Source organism: Pyrgilauda ruficollis, unplaced genomic scaffold (assembly GCF_017590135.1).
Source record: "Pyrgilauda ruficollis isolate IOZ18807 unplaced genomic scaffold, ASM1759013v1 scaffold40, whole genome shotgun sequence".
NCBI lineage: Eukaryota > Metazoa > Chordata > Aves > Passeriformes > Passeridae > Pyrgilauda > Pyrgilauda ruficollis.
Window position 1 is genome coordinate 3,827,928 of NW_024525490.1, and position 25,658 is coordinate 3,853,585.

Below are 25,658 nucleotides of genomic sequence, written 5' to 3' on the forward strand. Positions count from 1 at the left end.
GAAAGATACATATAGAAAAATAGTGAAAAATTTTACATAGCATGCTTTTTTTTTTCTAGAAGCCCTTTCAAGTAAATGTGGAAGAGCTGTGTTCAGGTCAAGAAAAGGTTTTGAGTTTGGACTTATTTGTTTGCCTGTTTTAATTTTGAAAGTCATTGTATATTAAAATTCTGGAAAGAGAACCAGGCTTATACTTTTGAGCCCAATGTGTTCTTACTCTCTTGTGTCCAGTGCGTTCATACTTAATGTTCTTAAGTATGCTCTAAGTGGAAGTAGTCAACTGAAGTAAAAAGGGATATAAAATACTGTTGTTAAGATGTGTGGTGTGATGTTAAACCTGATATTCTTGTGTTCTTAACATACCAAACTCTGTGGCTTGGCCTGGAAAAGTTAAAAGTTGATTTCTGTCATGAGAGTTTTTCAGTAGCCAAGTCAATTGTAAGAGGTTGCAGGGAAGCACAGGAGATTTCCTCCTTGGTTTTGGTTCTCAGTGCTGTATTTTCTCCCACTGCTGCTAAGTTTTCCGCTGGGATAGTGAGTAGGTTAGGATTCAGTATGTTCACTAAATTGGTTTGTCCTTGGGAAGTAAAATGCTGGATGAGCATTAGGTGTGCTTAAAATTCTCTGTGATTATCCATGAAATCTGTTTCTGATACAGAATTTCAGGAGGTGATGCTATTTGTGTTTAGTATTTCTCAGGAAATTTGCTCTGTTTTTTAACCTCATTTGGACACACATAAACAGTAATGAGAAGGGCTGTTTCATCAGTCCTGAGCCACATTAAAGCCATCACTGCTTCTAGTCAGGAGTTGTAAAAAAGGCCCATTTACTGAGCAGCCTTCCTATTGTTATTGTCCTTTAGGATTTCTGTTTCATCTTCTACATGTGTTCAGTAGAGCATAAGCAGTGAGTACATGTGCACACTCTCAACTGAGAATTGAGATTGAAAATAAACCTCTTGTGCTTTTGAATGGAGATGCTGACATTCCTTGGTGTGATGTTCCTTTTGTGAAAATAGTCTAGTTTACTTTCAAACACTGTAGTTATTTTTTTTTACTTTTTTCCCCTCTAGGACTTGCTATACTAAAGCATGTGCTGACTCCACGGGTGAAGGCAACTCATGTAGCCATTGACTCAATGAAGGACTATCTGGATGCAGTGTACGATGTGACTGTGGCTTATGAAGGTACTGTGGACCACAAAGGACAAAGAAAACTGGCACCATCTATGACAGGTGAGTTGAGGCCTATGAGGCATGCTGGAGCTGTATGCTTGTTTAGATACAGAACCAACTTCAGGTGCTTTGAAATGCTCTGAAGATAATCTCCACAGCACTTCAGCAATCCTACAGCCTCCTGACAGGGCATTGTTTTAGTCACTGGACTTTTACAGGAGTTACCTGTGACACTCCTGCCCTCTGCTTCCCTATTCCAATTCTAAATACAAGTGCCCTTTGCAGTCAAAGGGGACTTGGAGACATAGGCAGCAGATTCCATTTACTTTCATGTTTCTTCTAGCTCTGGGATTTGGCATCATCTTAAATTCTCTCTCTCTTCCTCTGCTGTGCTACATATGTGTACATGTATGTACACATATGTAACATCTAATTGCTGAAGTGCACATATTTTAAAGGTAAAATGCATAGCAGTAGTATTCTACTGACAATTTTTCAAATTGCTACACACAGGCAATAATCCTACAAACACTCAACAGCATTTTATGCAAGTGGGCTTCACTTGCTTTAGGACTTTAAACTACCTACAGGACCTTAAGAAAATCAGATTGGTTTTACATTCCTTGCATATTCTAACCAGAAAACATGTTCTGGAGTTTCTGCTGGGGAAAACGCAGGGACAGAGAGCTTCAGGGTTTGCTGTTTATTATGCTTGGTGATGGACTGATAATTTATTGTTAAGTAAATAATTTGCCTGCACTGTTACTGGAGTGCCAGATATCATCTTTCTTTTCACTTGTAGTTGCTGTGTTACTCAGCTGTATCTGTGCCTGACTGTCTGTTGCTGGTTGGCTCAAAGTGGCACTTTTGAGTCTTATGCACTAGCAATACCAAGTGGGAAACAGCTACAGTAGTTCCACAAAGCTTTCCAGAGTTTTGGGTGAGGGATCAGTGTAGACTGAGGGACATGCAGGGAACTTATCTAAGTCTCTGCTCCTCAGCTCACCCAGTGTCACTGGGACTTGTTCCTTCTGCTGCTAAAAATAGTTTGTAGTGCAGCTGTTTCCATGTCACTTCATTAGCAGGTGTAACTCCCTGTGTCACATGCACTGTTTCCCAGGTGCTAGTTGATTAGAAGTTCTGCAGTTGTCTATTTTTACATTTTCTCCCTGTTTAAAATTCTTCTGGATAGGTGAGAAACAAAACTGTCAACACTGTGTATTAACTCAACATTTGTATTGTACTGTAATGTCTTAGGATGGTTTTGTTTTATGTGCATCTTGTTCCTAATGGGCATTTTTAATGTCAAAAGTTCTTCTTATTATTTACAATTATTTTATTTTTTTTGTTCATGCCTTCTGACCCTTTCATAGTACCTTTGGAGACTGAACAGCCTCCTTCTTGTCCCATCACCCAACCCTAAGACCCTCTTCAAAACAAATAGGATTATTTCTCCTTCCCTGCAGCATATCTTGTTTCACAACTTAATTACTAGGCAGTTTCAGCCATTCTCATGCTGAACTTCTCACTGCCTAATGGTTAATTAAACTATTAAAATGTCATTACCTAATGATAAGATGGCAAATGTTCAAATTCCTTACAAGACCTCTTCACCTATTGAACCTTATGGTTTGCATGAAGCATGATATAATTATGGAAGGGGAGCCAACAAGTTGGATTTCCCTGTTGGCTTTTTTTTTGTGTTGGTGTCAGGCAGGAATCAGATGCTTTGGGTGGCCACTCCACATCCAGCCTTTTGGAACCTCCATGGCAGCAGTCCAGGCATATCTTTCAGCCAGGCTTACTGTTAGGGCTGGGGTAATTACTGGCTCAGCCTTGGGGTAAAAATAAGGCAGTAATACAGAATGAAGTGCAGCCAACCAGCTGCTACCCCTTCCACAGCAGATAAATGATATATCCATGATAGATCAACATCACATTGCGTGCTATTGTGGCAGTCACATTTGTTACATATAATATAAATTATGTAGATTAAGAACACTTTATGAATTGCAGTGTGGAGCATAGTTGTCATTCTTCTAGGCTCTCCAGACACAAAGTGATAGACAAACAATTTTTGTTTTAAGAGATCAAGATCATTTCACCATTTGTTACGCAGAGGTCCAGCAACTGATCTGTCAGGAATATAACAAGAAATTAATTAAGCATACTTGTGCATGTGACATTTTTAGCATTATTTCTCTTTCACAGTGCTAAATTGAGTTATGCACACATGAAAAGGACATCTTATTTCATATGAACATTTCATGTTTGTGTCAGGGCTGGTTGAAAGTTTTGTTTTTCATTCTCATCGGAATAAAATGGCAGTGCAATCCTGGTAATTTTTAAAAGATAAGGTTGACATGTCTTTTTCAATCCAGCAACACTGATGGAAATTTATTGCATGGAAAACAAACTTCTGATAAACACAACTTTACTTGAGGACTTTATTTCCCATACTATGGCATTTCCCATGTGAATGAAATCTGAATTCCACACAGATACAGTGTTTCTTGAAATGCATTTTGCTTTCAGTTCCATATATCTCAATTCCTCAGAAGAGACTGTGCCATTTTAGGAAAAACCCATACTTACCTGGGACATCATCAGCTCTTGGCTATTGTCTTCAGTAGTAAACAAAATGGATTAAAAAGAACATTTTAGTGACTGTGAGGAGTACTAGCACACTTTGTCTGAAAAATTGTGTTAGCAAAATGTGAATGGGAAAAAAATTCTGAAGAAAAGGTGAATTGCTTTGTAAATTTTGTAGTATGCAACTTTTAGTCTAAGTAGTCTTTCTTAGCAAAATTCAATTTTTGAAATTGTTTTTAAGTCCAGCAGTCTTAAATATACTTTCACTTGCTCAAAAGGATTAAAACACAGCATAGCATACCTTTCACCATAAGAAGAGTGAATGCTAGACATACCTGATATAACGTGGTGTCATTTTAGAGCAGGCAAATTATTGTAGTATATACTTTCAAATGTGTTGAGCTTTTTGTCACTACTTATGCATGTTACTATTTTTTTGGCACTTTTCAGTGGCAAGTTTGTTTCAGAAGACATCAGATTTGATTAGTCTTCAACAGTGACTAAAACTAGATTAGCATTACACAGGGATATTAGGGATATTGCTTTCTGCTGTTGCTTCACATCCAGTTGTAACCGATGATGGAATTTTTTTCCTACCATTTATTCATTCTCTTTATTACAAGTTTGGATCTTGGTACCTTTCCAGTGGAAGTTTATCTGGCACATGGCAGCCTTTCCAAAGAATAGCAATTTTCCACAGGTTTCTCCCCTCTCTCTACTCCTGAAGATGGCTTGTCCAGATCATTAATGTCAGAACATCGTGGTCCTGCCTGGGGAGGATCAGGCTGCTAGGTAGTATTTATTTGTGGTCATTAGAATAAGATGCTAATAATCATATGGGCACTGTGGCACAGCTGAAGGACATCTCGGGTACTGAAGTCTGGAAGAACTATTTAGAAGGGAAAAGGAGAAAGTGAAACTTCTGAATTTGTTGATACTGTTTTCCTACACTGTCATCAAGTGAAAAGCAGAAATAAGTTCAGGAAGAAAGGATGAGAATGTAGTTTTCCCCCCCCTTCTGAATAAATGTGCTAAACATTCACAGCCAGCTTTGTCTGGTGTTAAAAGGCAGGTCTCATGGGACATGGGAACTGTTATCATTCTTGCACCTGAAAGAGCATTATGTACACATCTACATCTTTATTATTCTGCCTGAAGGCTTTAGTATAACCAGATGGTATTTATCTGGCCATTGTAGATGAAAGAGTGTGTGAAATAGCAGCATGTGACAATGATAAACACTGAATAAAAATAGCAAGTATATATAGACTCTGTCTTAAAGAAGTCAGAGGAATTCTTGAGAGTTATTGACTCTGCTGTATATCAGTTCCAGAACAAACACTTTGAAAGCCTGTGTATGTGAGCATTTCTGAAAATCTGTACATCACTTTGATCAGTATAATTTGAGGAGGTCAGACTGGCCTAACTTCCCTCGGGGAAAGTACACTTTTCCAAAAGCTTGCACTTCTGTTAGGACCCAGTTAGACAAGGACTACAGAAAATACAAGACTTTAGAAAAGAAACTGGAGTGATAGAAAACAGTCTTTGTCTGGACTGTGGCCCAAATTTGTTCACATCCATTGTCTCTCAAGGTCCAAAGAAGGATAACAAGCACATGGTTACAGATGTAACCATCAATGAAAGAATTAAAAAGCTAAATTATTAAGCTGATAAACATTAACAGAAGTGTGAAACAGGCCAAAGAAGTTTTATAGTTATGAAATGACTAATAATCTCTTCAGATCTCTGCTAGCTGTTATCTTCTATTGCATGAAAGAATATTGAAGAGAAAATGTAATTTGTTTTAGAGTAACCAAGGAAAGGATGTAGATTAGACCTCAAGCTGGACATTAGCATTGGTGAGATTTGTATCATGTGTATCATGATGGCTTTTCAGCATGTACAGTAAGCCTCACGTCAAAACCTTGTCATTCTGCATCTGTTCAAGCAGAGTTTAAGTAATAATTACCTTTTGTATTTCAATATGTAAAATTTACATTGAGATGTTTGGAAGAATTTTGATTTCAACACTAGTTGGCAACATAGTTCTGTGAGGGCTGGACTGGATGATCTCCAGAGGTCCCTTCAAACCCTAAGAATTCTGTGATTCTGTGATATTCTATAAGACCTTTTTCTTCTCAAGGAAAACCCTGGTTTTATTTTGTGCAAAATGTTAAATAAAACTTTTTTAATAACATGATTTCATCAGGTATTCTACAAGGTAACCTATGATTCAGTTTTAACTGAATGCACTTTCACTTGTCCTATGTAGGACTAGAACTGTCATTTTAGATCCCTTGTAATTCCCTTTTAGAAGTAGTTTGAGTAACATGAAAAGCTGTCTGTTAATTAGGGATGACTTAATTGTAGTGGCACTTTCAACACAGATGTGGGCATATATATCAATATTCTGCAGATAAGAACAGTCTGGGTAAATGCAAAGTATTTTTATACTGTAAGAATGAAACGTACTTCTGGTCAAAAACCACATCACCAAAGAGCTGCATCAGTTTATGGGAGTGTATGAAAGCCTTGATGTAGTTCATCAGAGAAAATGAAGGTCAGTCTGAGCATGACTTTATCCACCTAAAAACAAGGACACAAAGGTGTCAGCTTGTCTCCCTCTCTCTGGAAGCCTGTCAGGAACCCCAGCCAGCCCCAGGTCGGCAGACAACGGGGGGGGCAGCCCCAAAGCGGGTGACAGCGGGGGGACACTCTCGGGTGCCCCGAGGGTACTGAGGGCAGCTGGGCTAGTCGCCTTTGCAGCAGAAGAGACGCTGGAGACATCGGTGGAGGGTAAAAGGCCGACTCTCAGCAGGGGGCCAGTCCAAGGTTTATTTGGAGCCCCCGAGGGGCCCCACACCTCAGTGATGCCTCTTGCTCAGAGTACCCAGGAGCAATGCCAAGGTTACATTTGAAGGGGGGGAGGAAACTGAAGGTAGACACATTTGCTGACCAATAAAGACCCGCCAGGAATGAAACCTTAGGGAAGGACATTTGGGATAGTGTATAGGATAATACTTGGGGGGCTGACCCCTGGCCTCGGACTAATCACTCGACAGCTTTGAGTGAAAGTTCTAGATAGAGAGGATGGGATGCCGAGTGACTGACAGAGAGCCAGGGCGGGGATTTGGGGATGACCTCAACAAAGGAGAATGATTACACAGGTAGAGGGAGGAGGTACAATCAGGGATAAACCATTTGGGAAAAATAAGGGAATACAAAAACAAAACTATTACAAAGTATGAAAGCACACTACAACATCAACTGTGTTTGGAATTCCTGTAGCTCAGTTTATTGTCTCCACCATCATCCAATCTTGGATGCCTAAGGAAGAATGCAAGATTCAGGTGACCCTAAAAGTGTCTAACTTTTCCCAAATGACAGACACCTGTGGGCACTGTGTCTGTGTGCTCACACCCCCTTGGTGGGGGTAATGACCCTCTGCAACTCCTTCTGAGCCCCAGGCGTGTGTTCCTCTGATTGTAAAGCAGATTATTGTGTATCTCAGTTATTCCCAGGCAGCTCTTACTGAAGGTAAGCATCTGTAGTGTAGTGCGTCTATAGCTTCCCTTTGGGAATTTGTGATTTGAAAACAAATGGTCATCAGGAAACCTCTGCTACACAAGAGGCTCTTGAAAGTATTTACACTGGAGATTTATAAAATTACCCTGCACCCTGGACCTCATGCACATGTGAGAGGAAGCATTCCCCAAGCAGCCATTTATTTACAAAGGCTCAAGGAACTCCTGATCTTTATGCAAAAGTGTATCTAAACCCTGAGGATAACAAAAACAACCTTAACTTCTTCACACCGTCAGGTCTGGCCAAAAATATGTTGCTGCTTTGGGAGTCTGTGTTTATTTTTGGGGTTTTTATGCATCATAGTCCTTTTCTTCTGCTCTGTGGTGCTGTTCTCTGTTTATCAAAACAGATTGTCTGAAAGAAAGGCAAAAACATCAATGCTAGCAGTACTGGCATAGTTCCTAACAGATCCTGTTTTTTTGCTGTAGAGAGCATAGTTTTGAACTGGTCCACTTCTTGTATTTTTGTTGCCTTTTTTTCTTAATTGCATAGTTTGATTTTTATTCTTTTTCCACTTCTGAAGCTTTAAAAATATTCCAGGGAAGACACAGATATCTCCTGAATTTCCTCACTTTTAGTTACCAGTGGTGGGATACCCTTTAGATGTAATCCACAGACCTAAGCTGATCCAGGTTCTATTCCTGGCAGCCTGTTCATCAAAACTGTTACGCTTTTGTAGGAAACCTCCTACTAACTCGGCCAACATACAATATTCACATATTGTTACAGAGTAGTATAAAGGCCAGACTGCATCTGTTAGAATAACAGATTAAAGGCACTTAAAGATTGTTTCAGTGAGCTATAATGTGCAGGTACTGTGGGCTTTCATCAGACACCATCTTGGAAGGGCAAGACAACTTACAGTGACACTGTGCTGCTCTCCATTGCTAATATCAGTATAGCAAACTATAGATACCATTTTCTAAGATTCCTTAGATCTCAGCATCTTCAGGAAGATACAGGCAAGTGATTATTTACCCTTGAATTTGCAGGATTTGTGGAGTTATAGTTCTTACCTGCCATCTTCAGGATTTTTTTTTTAATTTTTATATATATATATATGAAGGTATGTATATATGTATGTGTATTTTTTTGTTTTGTTTTGTTTTAAGCTGTCATATCCTTTGTTCTGCTTTCCTTCTCCAAACTGAAAATTTGGCCTTTTTCATGTCTCCTTTTTTGTAATGGAGGTACTTTTCCTCCTTAAATGTTTTAGTTGGTCTTTTCTGTGGCCTTCTCCGAGTCCACTGCATCCTTCTTCAGATGCAGAGACCAGAAATACACACAGTATTTAAAATGTGGATTTGTTTTCTTTATCTGTAAAGATTAAGTGACTGTCTTTGCCTTGTTCTTGATATCCTTCCTCAAGCTGCCCAGTATTTGAGGGATTTGGGTTGCTGCTGAGAGGATGGTTTTAGGGAAGGGTCAGCAACTCCCAGATTGTAACCACCAATTCCAAGTTAAGCGTCATGTAATCAGGCTTTCAGTTATTTTTTTCCCCATGTTTGTTTACACTGAAGCTTGGCTGCCACATTTTTACCCTGTTTGTTCAGCTTTGAGAGCTTTTTGAAGTTCAGCCAACATTTGACTACCCAGAAGAGCTCAGGATCTTCTGAAAGAGATGTGAAAAACTGGAGCATTCACAGTTTGCTCCCTTCTTCAACTCATCCGTCATGAGTCAGAGTAAAACCAGTCCTGGCATCGATCCTCGAAGGACCCCAGTGGCCAAGTCTTTTTCATCCCTAAGGCCTTCCATTTGTTTCCTCTCCTTTAAGCTGCTTTCGGTCTTTACAACATCATTTCCTCTAATCCTGTGGCGGCTTAATTTTTTTAATAGCCTTCAATATGGAACCCTGTCAGAGGCTTTATGAAAATTCAAAAATATCATGTCCAGTGAATCCCCTTTATCCACCTGGTCCTTGACACTGTTGTAGAAATCCAGCAAGTTGATGGGACAGGATTTCCCTTTACAGAATCCACACTAAATCTTTTTCAACAGACTGTGATTATCTGTGTGGACAGTGATTTTATTACAGAACTGTTATCTTACCCAGTGATGTAAGACTGATCTGTATTTCTGTATTTCCCAGCATCATCTCTAAAGTCTTCATTTGTAGAAGGGAAACTCCCCATTTTTCTGGCACAATGGCTGTTTTTGATGATAGGTTACACCTCTTTGTTTTTAAATTCCACATTTGAGAGCTTCTGGATGAATGCTGTCCAGTCTTGGTGACTTCCTGACATCTGACTTGTTTATTTATATTTAGTCTAATATTTTCTGTCTGTTTACTTATTGATCTAGTTCCTTTGAATGATCTGGTACAAAGAATGCAGTGGGTGTAGGAATCAAACATTTTCAACAAGAAAGAATTATGCAAGCAGATATATGAGCTTCTCTTACATGGGCTTATACTTGACCATGAGCTCTGCTCTTCACACTTTTGTCATCCAGCAATCCTACCAGTGGCCTATCAAGTTTACTGCTTTTAATATACTGAAAAAAGCTAAAATAAAGCACCCCTTCCATTTTTCAAGTTCATTTTTAGTCCTCTTAAGTTTATGTTTTCATTTGGCATGAGCAGTTTTGTGTTTTTTCCTTATTTGGACAGCTTTCCATTCCTCAAAGAGTAGAAGAAGGTAGGAGTATCATGGTAGCCTCCTTAATTTTCCCATTAAAGTCATACAGCTGTTTTTCAGACCCACACAGATTTTTTCTTATGCAGTGTTACACATTTTATGCAAGCTTCTATTACAAGTTTTTCTGGGGTTTGGTTTTTGGTGAGTTTTTTAATAGCTTCTAGGTTGCCTTCTTTTGGACTGTATATTTTAGGGTGTTTTGACACTTTGCCTTCCCTTCCATTGTGTACTTCTTTAATTCATAGCATCATTAAAGTTGGAAACTTCTAAGACCATGAAGTTCAACCTTCAACCAAACACCATCCACACCCTCTAAACCTTATCACAAAGTGCCATATCTGCTTATTTTCTGAACACTTCCAGGGATTACAACTTCACCACTTCCCTGGGCAAGCCTGTTCCAATGCATGACCACTCTTTCAGTGAAGAAGGTTTTCCTAATATCCATCCAGCCTGAACTTTCTGTGTTGTGGCTTGAGGCCATTTCCCTTGTTCTGTCACTAGTTGCCTGGGAGAAGAGGCCAATCCCAAAGAATTCTGCATTTCTGTGCTGGATTCTTTCTCTACAGCATTGAAATTAATTGTATTGTGGTTGCAGAGCAAGACCACACCAGGAACAGCATCTTTTCTTGTGGGTTTTCTTACTTACTAGTTCACTAAGGAATTTTTTTTTTCTCCTCTGATGTTTTTGTCCAATTGGTTGGGTCATCTTGGTTTGGGTTTATTTGGGATTTTCCCCCTGCTTATCCTGCTGAAGTATCAATGCAGTTCAATAAAGGTAGCTGGAATCTCAGACTCCTGCTGTCATTCCTGAACTTGCAGGTAGGTCTCAGTCTGGTTTCATAGTTTCTGCTCACTATTATTAAGGTTACTTGGAAGTAATTTTATTATTTTTCTTATATATATTCTAGTAGAATCTGGATTTTCCATCCACAAGGACTTTATTGTGCTTTTGTCCCCTTATTATATAAAGATATTATACTTCATATAATCTTTCATGCACAGCACCCTAGCCTCGCTTGTACATCCTCTTCTGTCATCCCTGGTAGTCTGGTAACATTGCCCACTCCTGCAAGCCCACCAGGATGCCTGCGTTACAGGAAGGAGTGGTCTCTAGGTGCTAATAATTTTTGTAATGTCTTCATATTTAGGCTCCTCTGAATTTAGGTACAGAGGCACTTCTGAATCTTGCCCCCACAATGAATTTAGCTACATCCACCTCATGTTACGTCTGACCAAGTTGCTTTTTCTGACTTTCAGTCTTGTCCAACTGCCAGTTGAAACAGTCTCTGATTTTTCAGTTTTCGTGGCCAGCACATTGACCTAATAATGATCCAGGTGCATCCCATTTCTCACTTCAAAACATCCCCCATCTCCTGAGCTGTATCCTCCTTACACTGTGCTCCTTGTGCATGCATGGGGGCACTGATCTCTGTGTGCATGTAAGTCCTTGCACAAGGTATTGGCAGCATTCCTGAGAGCTCTATTCCTCAAATGCAGGCTTGTTTCCTGGCCGTGAGCTTCAGTCAGGGCTGCACAGAATCCCCTCCACACTTCCTACATCCTCCCTCCTCACAGGTACTGTTGCTGCTCCTCCAGTGCTGCTCTTCCACTGCTGCCCAGGGCAACTCCTGCGACCACCCTCCACTGGCCCGGGATGTTTGCTTTCCTGTCTAGTCCTGCTTTGCTCTACTGCTGCTTTACTTTGTTAGAGCACGTCATGAAATAGTTTCCTGTCAGCTCAGCTTGGGATGATGGAAAGCATGAAGCTGAGAAACACAACACGTAAATTTATGTTTGTTTTGCTGTTTGATTGTTAATTTGGTGTACAAAGTAAATGGAAGCAGAGAGATGGGATTTCTTTCTTTGAAGAGCACATAGTTTACAAACTGCTTTGGTAGCTGAACACTGAAGTCCAGACTAATGCAAGTTTAAGAAGCAGAGAAAGAACCTACAGTTCGGAGGAATGTCTCTGCTGGTTTTGCCTGTAAAATTATACAAACCACAACACACAATGTTCTCTTACTGAAGAGATGTATTTTTACACATTTGAAACTCTAGTTATTTAGAATAAATAGACATTATCCGGATTTCATTTTCCTGTGATATCACTATTAGTTTATCACAAACCTGACTGTTTAAACAGGAGAGATCTGGGGGCTCTCAAAGTGGACAGAACTAAGCCAGGCTTCAGTTTGTCCATTCTTAATTTTGAAGGACTTTGGTGACAATTACATTGCAGTAGAAGAGCCAGTGGAGGAGGTTGAAATCTGAGCTACTTTATTACTGTCATATTTAAAGTGCATATAAAAATAGACTTCATTAGTAATTGAAAACTGGAATATCTGTTTAAGTGTAACACTGCTGTCAGAACTTTCTTAAAGGACAAGGCAAATAATTTGGAGTGGTGGAATGAATTTACGTGGTTCAGAAGGGGAAGGTAGTCTGAGGCCGGTTGTTTGTCCCTTCTCAGTTACAGATACATCTGTGTTTCCGAGCTTCTCTCCTCCCTTAGTTTCCCTGGTAATGCTGGTAATTCCAAAGAGAATTAATTGGTTGTCGAAGGTGAGGAGTTGAGAACTGGTAGAATTTCACAGCAGCACCAAATACTGGTTTGCAATTAAAAATTCCATGGATTCAGTTCCTTTCCTGGAGTCTGTTGCATCTCATTTGTTAATCCCAGTGCTGCAGTGATCCCCACTCTGAAGCCCTGTGTCACAGCTCAATAACAAAAAATGCTTAACCCACTTTACTATAATTTTCAGTTCCTGCCTTCTGCTGTGCTTGGTCACTAGATGCATTATAAACATTCTGTGCTTGTGTCTGTTATTTAGCCAGATAGAAAGTTTTATTAGGAAATTATCTCCCACACGAAAGTCCATTTGGCTCCCACAGAGAAGTTGTTAGTGTTCATTTAACCCAAATTGTACAGGGTTCTTGACTAATGCTATCCCCAACATAATGTTTGCATGTAATGTATGATTTGCATTTCTGTTTTGTCTCTTGAAGGAAAGTTCAGGCTTGCTTGTTCCTGCTGTTAATTATAACAAATTCTGGCAAGTTTAGGAATCTGAAAAGTCTGTCAGATGTTGGCCTAAAGGGCTAGTGTCCCTGAAGTTGGATGTAATTTGTGCATAATAAATTGCTTCAATAAGATTTTGTTTCTTAGCTTAATTACATAAGTCTCTTGGGAGTTAAGCTAATGTGAAATTAAGGGTCATGAGACCACCATAAACCTTTGGAGGTTATGGTGATAAAATCCAGCTGTTCCTTCTCACAATCAACGTCCAATATGTTGTCCTTATCCAATGGTGTTCTTATGTGATTGCTGTAACACTGTAGATTGGGGGAGAAAAGTTTGGTTAGTTGCATTAAACACTGACGTGAATTGGATAATTAAATACTAGTCAGATTACCTGACTTGGCTGACTGCATGCATTACAGTGTCATCTGCAGATGTCCTGAATACCCAGGCTTTGGATAAAAGGCCTTTGTGGGAATCTATGTGTGGGAAGCATGACCTTCCCCAGGGCAGCACCTGAAGTAGCAGATCACAGAGCCCTGAGTGACGCTGAACTAAGTCAAAGTCAAAAGGGAGGCTGAGATTGTTGGAAAGAGCAGTAGGATTCACAAAGGTGTGAAATAATGACAAAGTTTAGGACCTTCATATATGGGGATTCAATTTTGAGTGGTTGAAGAAGACCAGGGTGGGAAGTGGTAAGAATCAGCTTGCATTGGAACTTGGGCCTGAGGTGGAAAGCTAGCAGCAGCACTCATGTATTTGAGGAGGGGATTTTGTTGTCTAAGTAGAATTATAAAATTGCTACTTCAGCTTTGGTGGGGGAAGGTGTTTCTTTTTAAATACTTATGTCTTGAGTTTTGATTGGTTTATCATTTTTCCTTAATAATTTATAACGGAGTTATAAGTAACATTAGTAAAGACTTATTTGTTCCTGTGCAGAACAGCCCATGTGCTAAGAAGCAAAAGAAGCTTACACTATACAATGCACAGAATGTTTTAAGTATCTTTTAAAGCTGGATCTTCAGCTCTATGAATATGCATACCATAGATGCTTTTTATAGGATCCTAGTACAGAAAAAGATCAGATCATCTGGCTTCCAGGCATTTGTTTTCTAGATACAGTTTTGCATATTGTTAGAATGTTCCACTTAATAGGTAATGCCACTCAAAAGAGGATTTGTACATCATGGACATTATAAGCATTTAAGACATGGATGATACATCTGTCATTTTAAGATATTAATAGAATGCTCTTAGGTGCTCATATAGTCACTGACCTTCACGTAGTGGCCTGGATAGTATCCTTAGTGAAACAGTCCTGCAAAATCCTTTCTTCACATTAAAGCAAGTGAAAAAATTTATTTTAGATAACATCGATTTCTTTGTGGTTAGTAAAAGCATTGCACATAAACCTGAAGAAAATGTCTACATGTACCATCATTCCGGACTCCGAGTCCTTAACTTGCCATCTTATATACTTAACTGCAATCTAATAGCTGTAGCTAGGAGAAGGTTCTACCAGAAACCTCTTGGCAACAGCTGTGTTTGCTGCTCCATGGCCAGAGATAGACTCGTGCCTGGATGGAGCCCTCATCCAGCCCTCCAGCTGATAGTGTGGGACCATGTTGCTCCCTTTATGCTGTGGTTCGCTGAAAGGCTCTGACATCCCGACAGAACCACACACAGCACCTTACAGATTTCTGCATCCAAGCACCTCAAGACCTTAGGGATCTCTTTATCTCTTCTCCTTCCCTCCCTCTCTGCAAGCACACACACACATTTGCATGAGCAGGCTTTTAAAATTCCTTAAGGCAATTTTCTAGTATGTGATAAGGACTGTTTTTACAGCAAAGTCCTTACAAATCAATAATCCTGTGAAGATGAAAAACAAATGGGGGCTATCTGCTTTGGCAGACAACAATAAAGATGTACATGCTGTAACAATTTATTTGCACATTCATTCCTCCAGATACCCCTTACAGTTACGGGTCAAAGTCTTCTGTGCATCTGCACTGCTGTCCGAAAAATGTCAACAACCTAAAGGGACCACCCAGTCTGTGTTACATTTGTTGCATGTATGTATTGTAGGAAGGCACTTCTTTTCAAAATAGGATGACTATCCAAATTGCTGAGGACTTCTATCCTCACATCATGCAAATCTCTGTCCAGGGATACTGTGGTTACTGCCATACCCCTTGCTACTGATAAATGCAAATGGTTACCAATACACACTGCGCAGGATTTCACATTTACAACATGCAGTATATTACAGTAATCATGACCAGGATTTTTACCAATTGTTAGTTGTAAGAAATCCCACAAGGCCATTTGAGTAATGGAGTTTTGTTTGTCCTTAATGCTTGCTTGGTAAGTTTGTCTAGGGACAAATTGAGGAAATGGCATTTGGGGGCAGGGGGGAGGCAGTTTGCAATAGGGCTGTCTCGAGCTCTGTGAGACAAAAGAAAAATGAAGGGATACAAAATGGAAAGCAGCATTTTGTTCTAAGTCTTCTGTCCTATTACACTTTTTAATTACAGGTTATTGCTTAAACTGAAGCATACTTTCTCCTGGAGATGCTTTGGGAAATCACTATAATTCCAATTTTGTCATCCAGCAGCAAACAAAATTCAGATTTTAAAAAGGACAAGCAAGGAGGATTACTAACTTTAAACAAAATTGCAGGATGGATAACTTTATGACATCAAAGTTACTGCATCCAACACTACTGAGTGAGCAGATTGTTACTAAAGTAGAGGGTAACATTTTCAAGCACAGTCTTTTATAGTTAGCAAGGTGCATATTTAGACAGTTCTTCCATGTTGATCCACCATTTCAAGTGTGCAGACCAGATGATTTCTAAGTTCAGTGAAGTGCTCAGGGTCCAAACATAAGGAGGGAAGGTTTTTGAGCACTGAAGTTAGGCTTCCAAGGCACTTACAGTCAGATTTTTTTTGGTGTATTCATAACTCATAGTTATGAATAATTAATAACTAATTCATAGTGTTTTTGTAACTCAGTCACATTGTTTTGCTCTCTTCTTAGAGTTTCTTTGTAAGGAATGCCCAAGAGTTCATATTTTCATTGACCGAATTGATCTGAAGGACATTCCAGAAGAGCAGATGTATATGAGGAGGTGGCTTCATGAACGTTTTGAAATAAAGGATAAGTGAGTAGAAATATGTGGAACTTTCTGTTTCAAGAGTCTCTCTTATTGCTTTTATATTAATAAATACACCCGTGATTTCTATGTTACGAATAGTGCCCACTGTAGGGCTCTCTGAAGAGGGGTGATGTTGCTTCTCCTATTGATATACTATAATACAATATATTATAACCTTGTGGTTAAACCTTTTGCTCAGGAGGTTGGGATTCCTCAGGTTCTGACCTTCTTTAGATTGAAGAAGTGTGAGTCCATGTTCCAGGCAAGAGTCATTCATCTGAATACTCTCCATTCATCTTCTCGTGGTTAAGTCCTATGCAGGAATGTAAGATGTCTGTGGTAGGCAAGCAAGAAAAAGCAGTGTGATTCTGCCCTTGTAATCAGTGTTAAGTTGGAGTGATAGAGAGGCAGGTTTTGATCTAATCTCTTCTGCCAAAATTGTTTACAAATCTTTCATCCAGACAGCGACTGGATAAAAACACAGTTAACCCCAAAATTCCTACCTTGAGTGGGGAAACAAGGTGAAGTAGAAGTTTCATTTGTCCATTTTTGAATTGTGGCAGAAGTTAAGTGCCTGGCTTCCTCCAGCATCTCCAAATAAGGTCACTTATATGCAGCAGATCCTAGGGGACCTTGTTCTCCAGAAGGACTTTGTGCCTAAATGTAGGATTTATGTATTGTTTGAGAGATGATGGTTTAATTTGCCAGATCTGAAGTCCTGCTTAAGGGAGCTGAATCTGTTTACTTTCTAAATCTTTGAATACTTTGAGTGAGACAGAAATTTCCCTGGTTCTTTAATATTTTTCTGCCAGTCTCACACTCCATAGAAGTAAAAAATGTATTCATTTCTCCTGAGAACTTTGAATTCATATAGAAGTTAACATGACTATCTGTAAACATGGCACTGTTACTAAAGTGTGTTAGACATTTAGGATCACTACTTTTGAAAAATAGAAAGTCTGAATTTCATTTAAATAGATAAGGAGCTGATACATAAAATGAAAGACTGTCCAGTGTCTGTCCCTTTGGTTATCTGTGAAAGTGAACAAAACTGAATCATCCATGTGTCATTGTAAGCTCCTGTTCACTGGAACATCTTTTCTGGGACCATATAGTCTGTCAGGGAAATTTAGAGATAGTTAAAACAAAACCTCAGAATTTCCAGACCCATTCATTACTGTTTTTTAAAACTAGGAGGAGAAAGATAACTACTAAGCCAGTGATGCAGCATCTTACTCTTGCGTGTTTAGCTTCCAATATATTCAGTGTACTGGGAGTCCTTGTTATTTATTAATCTATTTTATGAAGGTACTTCTTCCTTCTCCTTTGGTGCTCAGTGTATTGTTTTGTCATACAATGTTGTACAGTGCTCTGGCTTTTCTGCTAAATGCTGAATGAACTCAATTCTTGTCAACTTTTATATTCACTGTTGCAGTTGGTCCACAAGGAAAATATGGCCTTAATGCTTACAAGGGTTCAGGTTGAGCATTTTGACGTGCATCATATTTGTAAGGTGTACTCATTGTTTGAACTTGTTACAGAGGAGCTGCTACATATTATGAGATCATTTACTAAAAATGTTTGGTTAGAAGCAGTTACTGGATGAAAGTAAGTTTGCTTAAAATGTCTTACTGTCTGACTTTGACCATCTCCTTTTTCTCTGCTTGTAGGTTACTAATAGAATTTTACGATGCAAAGGATTCTAAAAGAAGAAATAAGTTCCCTGGGAAAAGTGTTCATTCCAAACTAAGCCTCAAGAAAACTTTGCCATCTTTGCTGTTTTTAGGTGGCCTGACTGCTAGTATGCTTCTGACAGAATCAGGAAGGAAACTCTATGTAAAAACATGGATATATGGAACTTTAATTGGCTGCCTGTGGGTTAGCATTAAACCATAAGCAGATGTTAGTCTCCAATCAGTGAAATGTGCAGTCTTTTCTTGCACATTGCACCAAATTTTTTCCTGACTTTATAGAAAAAAAGTGTAAATAAAGCCTTATTGATCGAATATTGGAAATAATAGATTTTGTGACTTAAGCCTTTGTGTGGTTGGTCTGGGGAAAACAATTGTAGGTTTTCAAATTTGCTACTGATTTTTGCTGGAATAATGACAGATAAACTGAGTCATATGATAAATTGCTTTCCCCATGAACTAACATCTATCTCTCTCTGCAGATTTGAAGAAGTACGAGTTATGCATAAGGGTGTCTTATGTGGACCTGTGAATGTATTTACAGAGATTAATTTAGGGTATATATTTATTCTTCTGATATTCATGTTGAATTTTTGTTACTCTTTGGTGCATTACAGCAGCTCAGTTGCATCTATCCCAGCTGTATCGCAACTAAAATCAAAATTTTCCTTTTTTATTCTTAATTTTGCTCTTCAGTTTTCACTAAATACTGTGTTCTTTAAAAGGGACTATGTAAGCTGAAAAATCATGAGATGTTACCAGAAGCAGAATAAAATGTTCCTGAGAACTACTGTTCATGGGGAAGAAGCTCTGTTTATCTAGTGCATGACTTTTGATTATATTGCAGTATTAGGTGATTATTTTACATATGCAAACATTAAATTGTACTGAGCAAACAGCTTATTTTGCGCACCTCGCATTTGTGCATAAAAGGAATGTGTGCAGTGTAAGGAAATGTGAAGTTTTTGTTTCTGGCCAGAACCCTTGTAGCCTCTCTTGTGTCTGCATTACCCCTCTCACCACGAGTGTTCAGCTGAGCTCACACTCCTCCATGTGTACGTGCCATAAGCAGAAGTTTCCTTTACCTCACGATTTTATGGAAGCAAACCTTGTTGTCTGAGAAGTGCACAGAATCACTGTAATAAGGAACCTTCAGGTGTTCCTGGTAAATCTGGAGCGTGTGCCTTTCTCACTAACCTGATTTAGTCTGGTGTTTCATGGGCTGGCAGTCATCTCTGTGCTGTTGTATCCCACTGGAGTCTGAGTCATTCTAGGCCATGCATACTGCACTTAGGTTGAAGTTACGGGGTTGATGTGTATGGTTTGCACAGTAGATAATAGTCGACGAAATGCATATCCTATCAGTACTTCACCTGCTTGAAAATATACTTTAAAAAGCAAAATCAACAAACCCTATTAAAGTCTGAGATTCCCAAGGCTGGTATCTTTGTTGGGGAAAGCAATTTCCTGATTCTAGGGAACAGTCTATATGTACAGCAATGGGGTAGGAAAGAAGATGTATTTTATCTTCTTCCATTAGGGCATTGGACTCCCTGTATCAAAATTTAAAAACTAGAGAATATTTTTATATCACACTTGCAAGCTTTAAATGTGCATCTTTTTCTAGCTTTAGTACGATTTGTCGTCTTGCTTTAGAGTCCATTGTGAGTTAAACATCTCTTAAAATTATAGCTCAGTTTTTCAGATTCCATCATTGCCAGTTAATTAAAGGTTTTACTGTGTGGGGTTGTTTTTGGGTTTGGATTTTTTTCAACAGAGTCTTACAGAGGAATTACAGTTCCACCTTAAAATCATTCAGTACAACTTTCAGTTTGCAGTTCTGTGTCCTTCCATAATGGATTTTGTCACTGGAGTTATTTATATCGGTGATTGATTCAGGATATGTTGATGAACCATTTTAAAAACAATGACTGGGAACAATGTTGAAAAACAGTATTGTTATGAGTCTGTGAAGCAAAAAAAAAAAAAAAAAAAAAAGCCATTTTATGTAACAGCCAAATGTGCTTACATGTAGTTCTTCCTATTCTCAGCTGACTGTTACCAGTGAGTATAAGGAGAAGGCACTGTTCCTATGTTAGTGTGAGTTTTTCAGTCGTGGAATGAAATTTTATTCTGACATGGCTAAATTTCTTTGTAACAGCTAAGAATAACATTTAATTATACATCAAAAATAAATGCAAAATGCTTAATTCATTTGTAGGAAAATAATTGCTATTTTGGAGAGCTTAATTACATGAAATATTGGATCTCTCTTGCTCTTTAAGTACCAGGAATATAATTGACACAGTGCAGCAAACAAACAGGATGTTTATTTTCAACCTTATTCTCTATGTTAATCTTTTTTTTCCTTGCCATTAATTTATAAAGTTTTGAAACTGTAATTTGCTGATGTATTTGGCATTGGGAGTATCACATGCTATTTCTAAATATGCACTGATATTAACTTGAAATATTTCTTCATTAAAATAAGAAGAGCCAATGCTCATTCAACTTTTCTGTCCTGTCTGCTTGTTCAATTTTTTCTGCACTTTCATGTTTATAATTTGGAGCTGTTTAAACAAAGGCTACAACTGTGGTTTTAAGTCCCCAATGGAAGGACTTGTGTGAGAAGCCATCAACTGAAAGAAAACAACTTTGTCTTTTTTCCCGTGCAGCCAGAAATGTGTTGGAATTGATCTGTGCTTGTTCCAATGCAACACACCACCAGGTCAGTGGAATGGCAATAGCTTTTTGCCCTTGAGCACCTGCACCATTTGCTGCTCATTAATGATGTTCATTAGTATGTAGGACCAGTTTCTGCCCAGGAATTGGCCTCAGTGGCAATAGGCCTTGGCCTGACAGCACTGGCAGAGTGTGGACAGACCCAGGGGCAGGGAAGAAGTGCTGCAAGCAAATACCTGAAGCATATCTTGGTAGCAATGCCACCAAAACTGTAGTGATGTGTTGAATCTCAGAAGGACCTTTGTGTTCAAAAACTGCCTTTGCCAGCTGTATCAGTGCCTCTGATAAGAGCTGTTTCCCTCCCACAAGTACCACTCTGTTCATGTGCACAAGCTGTGTGTAAAACTTGCAAGACCACTAAATGCTAGTTCTATAATGACATCCTTTTGTCGACTTTGGGGGAAGGAATTCGGCTGAGCAAGCATTAACTTACTTGATGGAGAACACAAAAAGTGAAGTGGCAAAACATTGCATGATACTGGAGTGAAGAAATGACTGAGGAGGACACGGGGCTCCACCCAGATGCAGTACTGTGCTAACTCCTCTGAAGCATTTTGCTGTAATACTTGTTTTTTCTCCTTTCAGTCAAATGTAGCATACCTTAAAACTTCTTTTAGTACTTTAAAGTTGGCCCCTGATTGTTTTGGCATTTTAGCTTGCAGAGAATGTTTATACTTACTTCAAGGGAGAAAGAGGTAACTATTTTGTGTTTGGATAATGAAGAGGACCATGAGCAGGTTTGGGATTTTTGGCAAAGTGTTAAAAGTGAAAAAAGATACATTTCCCATACCCACCTCCAAATAAAAAACCACTTAATGACAGAAATTTCAACTATGCAATAGAAAACCAGCTAACAGGTTCAAGATCTTGGCATCTGCTTTATAAATGCTCTTTCATTCTAAATATGGGAGCCAGGGTTTGGTCCTAACCTGCAATTTTAAGTCACTTTTTAGCACAGTGGCTCTGGTGGCAGGGCTTGGAGCAAACACACTGGGGTTTCTCTTGTTGTCATTTTCATGTTCTTGCCTGTCTCAGTTTGGACCTCTGTGGTCCCAGTGAAGTGTGCTACCCAATTTGCTGAGCATAAGACAAAAGAAGAAATTGTTACTTTAGATTGTATAATGGCAAAAGTCACACAAGTAAAACACAGCATGTTCAGAGAAGGAAAAGCAACAATAATCTGAAACAAATGTTAGAAACATCAGCTGCAGTCAGGCATGACCACATCTGACTGATTCCAGGGAAATTTTGTTTTCTGTGTGAGTTTCCCTGTCAGCATGGTGAATATTTCTCCCACCTGTCCAATTTCAGTCCCAAATCTGCAGCCTTACCCTAGGCTGACTGCGGTCTCTTTTTTCTCATGAGTCCTTCAACACTTTTCAGACTGATGCAAATCTTGGGTTTCCTTCATTCTTTTGGAACAGAAGAATTTCCCTATTTGTTTTCAGCCTGATAAACTGCCGATAGACCACTGCCACCCATGTCCTTCTAATGTGTTGTCCTTTAGAGGACTGGCATTTGGTGGGCAGATGCCAGGGGAAAGGCAGGGGTCTGTTGCTAGTGGGCTGGAAGGAGATGTTGCTGTTGAAAGAGGGTGTGTTGAGCTCTGAGCCCCTTGATCTAATGTCCCTGCCTGTGGCAGGTGGCTTGGGACTAGATGGTCTTTGAGCTACCTTCTGCCAAACTACTCTGTGAAGTCTATATTGGACATCCAAGATGGATCTCCCTCCCTCCTGCCTGTGCCAGAGCCTGCTCCTTCACTGACTGGCATTTGGCATGGCTTTGAGTAAAGGCAAAGGCCAGACAATCCCCTGAAAAACAGTGACTTGTTCCTGGGTCATATTTGTGATGTGAAAGCTCCATTAGTTAGGCTTGTACAAACTATTCCATAGCCTTTTATCTTCTGTGGGAACTCTGTTTTGGAAGGACATTTTGATGCCTTTGTTTGTATTCCCTGTGTGACTAATTCGAACCAGAGCCATTTCAACCTGTTTGCCTGACAGGCCCAGAGAACCTAGAGAGGATGCAGATGTTCAGGGGCAGAAGTTGCTGCCAGTTTTCTGGCTGTGCAGTGACAGAGCTGCTGGTCAGAACTGCTGGGCTGCCCACAAAAAGTCTGCAGAAAACAGGCCCCTCAAATTCCAGCCCCACCATCACAGCCTGTGAGAGGCATCACCGTGGGCTGCCAGTACAAATGGTTTCAGAGTGGTAGGTCCTAAAACCCACTTGGCTTGTTTGCGAAGTATCCAGGATGTGGTGTTCTCTCCATAGGGTGGGCTGGGCTTCATTGGTGCTTTGAAGCATGGATGAGCAAAGAGTTGCAGAGTTGTGCTTACTTTAGGGCATCAAAGCCCAGTCACTGGGATGAGAAATAGGAGATACAGTCTCAACAACTCCTGGCCTGAGAAAGATCAGAGATATTTTACTTTTCCCACCATTCCATGAGCTCAGGGAGTTCCCAGTGCTGCTTTTCACCTGGCTAGCTTGGAAAAGATTTGAACACCTATAGGACCAGCATGACTACCTGATGCCAAAGGCATTGGCTGGGTACGTGAATGTCTGCACTCACTTTTGATCCTAGGGCATTTCTGAACTGCCCTAGGAACAAGGTGGAACCAGAAATGGCCCACATCTCACACCAGTCTGCAGGCAGAGGTTACAGAGAGAGAATAGGGGAAGGGTTCCACCCTACAGTGCCATGTTTTTGAAGTGCCTCTCCATGTTAGGAGTCAGTCCGGCGCACCATGGGCACCAGCAGATCTTGTCACGACTACAGTTGTTGTGTCCCACGCTCCACACCAAGATCCTCCTTCCCTGTTATCTTCAGGGACACTCACAAAGGCTAAAATTGCCAAAGCAGTTTTGAATTTCTGGATATAACCAGACCCTGGCTTTATTCAGCTCTGCAACTATTTCATCCAGTTGGGACCACAAGGGAAACAGAATTTAATTTCCAAAAATTGGCCAAGATGGGAGAGTTGACACTGTAATGATCCTACAAAGTATCAAATGCTGTGCAACATCATTAAGCACAAATAGAAGAATATGGAGATTTCTCAAGGCTGAAACCTGAACTGGAGGTATTAAGTTAAATCGCTTTTCATGCTGTATGCATTACAGTCACTGGTTAAGGCTGTCACAGTTTAGCAGGCATTTGCATCTCCTATAGTGTCTTATTGCACTTTTAGCAGAAACACTATAGGTCCAGAAAACAGCATTGCCTTTACACTAGTTTGCACCCAAGTCTTTTAAAGTCTTGCATGATAAACAGACTATAAATTTTTGCCTTTAATCTGTATAATCTATGAGTATTTTTTGGCTTCTATAAACTACGAAGTCTTCACTTTTTATCTCACGAGGTATAAAAAAAGTTGGTTTGACATCAGGATGCTTTAATGAATTACTGTTTATCACAAAGGATTGCATTAATACGGTCACATACTGAGAGATGTTAAAAATACTTTAAAAACACACACTGTTTTTATAGCCAGGGGATATAAATCAAAATACAGAAATACTTCTTTCGGGAATCCCACACTTGTAGCTAGGACTTGGTTGTAGTCTAAGGTGAATAACCTGGTTCACACAGCTGTTTAAAGACAGAGAAATAGAAGTTCTCTGGAAGCTGGAGAAATGGTGTTTTTATTGTCCAGAAAAGGAAAGGTATTCCAAAGAGCTGACAAATAATTCTGCATAACCCATAGTAGTTCTGTTGGCACAGGATATGGTATTGTTTTCTAAGTTTAAACAGTCATAAGAGATTGTGCGTACGTATCCTGATACTGTCAATTGTATTCCTGACAAAATCACAAGAGATTCAAGAAGTCTCAATGCTTAGAACACATCCCCTTTTGCACTGCATGATTGGAAATGCCAAGTGGCTGCTGTCACTAGCTCATCCTGTGTATCCCTTTGGAATGCTGGCTGCTGCTTTCAGAGCCAGTTTAAAACTAACAATTATTCTTGGAGCACAACACGTATGAAAGCAGAGGTGTGAACTGGGACATGTCCCATCACCAAGGGTGCTGGGCACTGCAATAAAGCCTGAGCAGCTCATCAATTAGCCCTGCAGAAGCCAGGAATGGGAACTCGGGCCAACACGGAGCTGCAGTCACAGTGAGACAACCACGTGCCTGTTTGAAGGGCGAGTCTCAGCACAAGGGTGAGCACTGGTAGCACCACAGGGGTTATGCCACATGCGTGGCAGAGGCAGTGTCTTCAGGGCTCAGCTGAAGTAAACAGACTTCATATTCCTTTTTTAATAGTAGAACAAATTTGAACTTTAAAAAAAAGTCCTCTCCAAATCATATGACATTCTGGAAAGGAAGGAGTACTCCTGAACCTCCAAGTTTGGAGTAGTTTTGGGATTGCCAAATGATGCCCCAGAATAATTGAATAAGGGTCTGCCGGGCTGCAGGTTCTCATCCCTCTCTTCTTTCTCAGCTCAGGTCAAATCTTTCCACATGCAGTTATAAGCTTCCTTTATTCCTTAGGTGCCTGACCTAAATTAAGCCCAGCTTGCAGAAGAATTTAGGACTTGCAGCTGTTGGAGAAGGCAACACATAAAGAACATGCACACATCACTATACCTGGTACAATGTACTTCATGGATTGAATGATCAGAAAATACTTCTAGGCTCTGGTTTTCTGTTTGTAATATGATGGCAGTGCTCTTCCTTGCATTTTGGAGGTGTTCAACAAACACTTTATTTTGTGAAGTTTTGGTGCTTTTTTTAATAATATTCACCATGACAGTATCAGAAAGAAATGCATGATTCTGTCTTCATAGCCAGGTTTATTTACCAAGGAGTCAGTAATGGATGGGAAGACCATCTGAGTGAGCTCAAGTGTTCTTAAATGAGCTCAGAATAATGTGCAAAAAGGCCAAAATGAAATCCTTCACATCCTTTTCCCACACACCACTTCCCAGTTGCCTCCATGCTTTGTTGTGCTTTAGTCTCCTCTCCATCCCCTGATTCCCACCTCAGTGTTCACACACTTCAGGTTCCTCCAGTTCTCTGCCAGGATTCCTTTTGTCTGTTCCAAGTCTACTTT

The 25,658-nt window shown here is 39.7% G+C and overlaps 1 protein-coding gene across 1 annotated transcript in view; it reads left to right on the forward strand.

The window, feature by feature from the left end:
* The window catches only part of AGPAT5 (1-acylglycerol-3-phosphate O-acyltransferase 5), a 56,024-nt gene extending 35,648 nt beyond the window's left edge, over positions 1-20,376 (forward strand). Inside the window, exons 6-8 of the mRNA XM_041477429.1 lie at positions 1,073-1,234; positions 16,053-16,176; positions 17,841-20,376. Of these exons, the coding sequence (XP_041333363.1) occupies positions 1,073-1,234; positions 16,053-16,176; positions 17,841-18,066 (512 nt within the window). The 3' untranslated portion in view covers positions 18,067-20,376. The remainder of the gene's footprint in view (positions 1-1,072; positions 1,235-16,052; positions 16,177-17,840) is intronic.
* Positions 20,377-25,658: the final 5,282 nt, after the last annotated feature.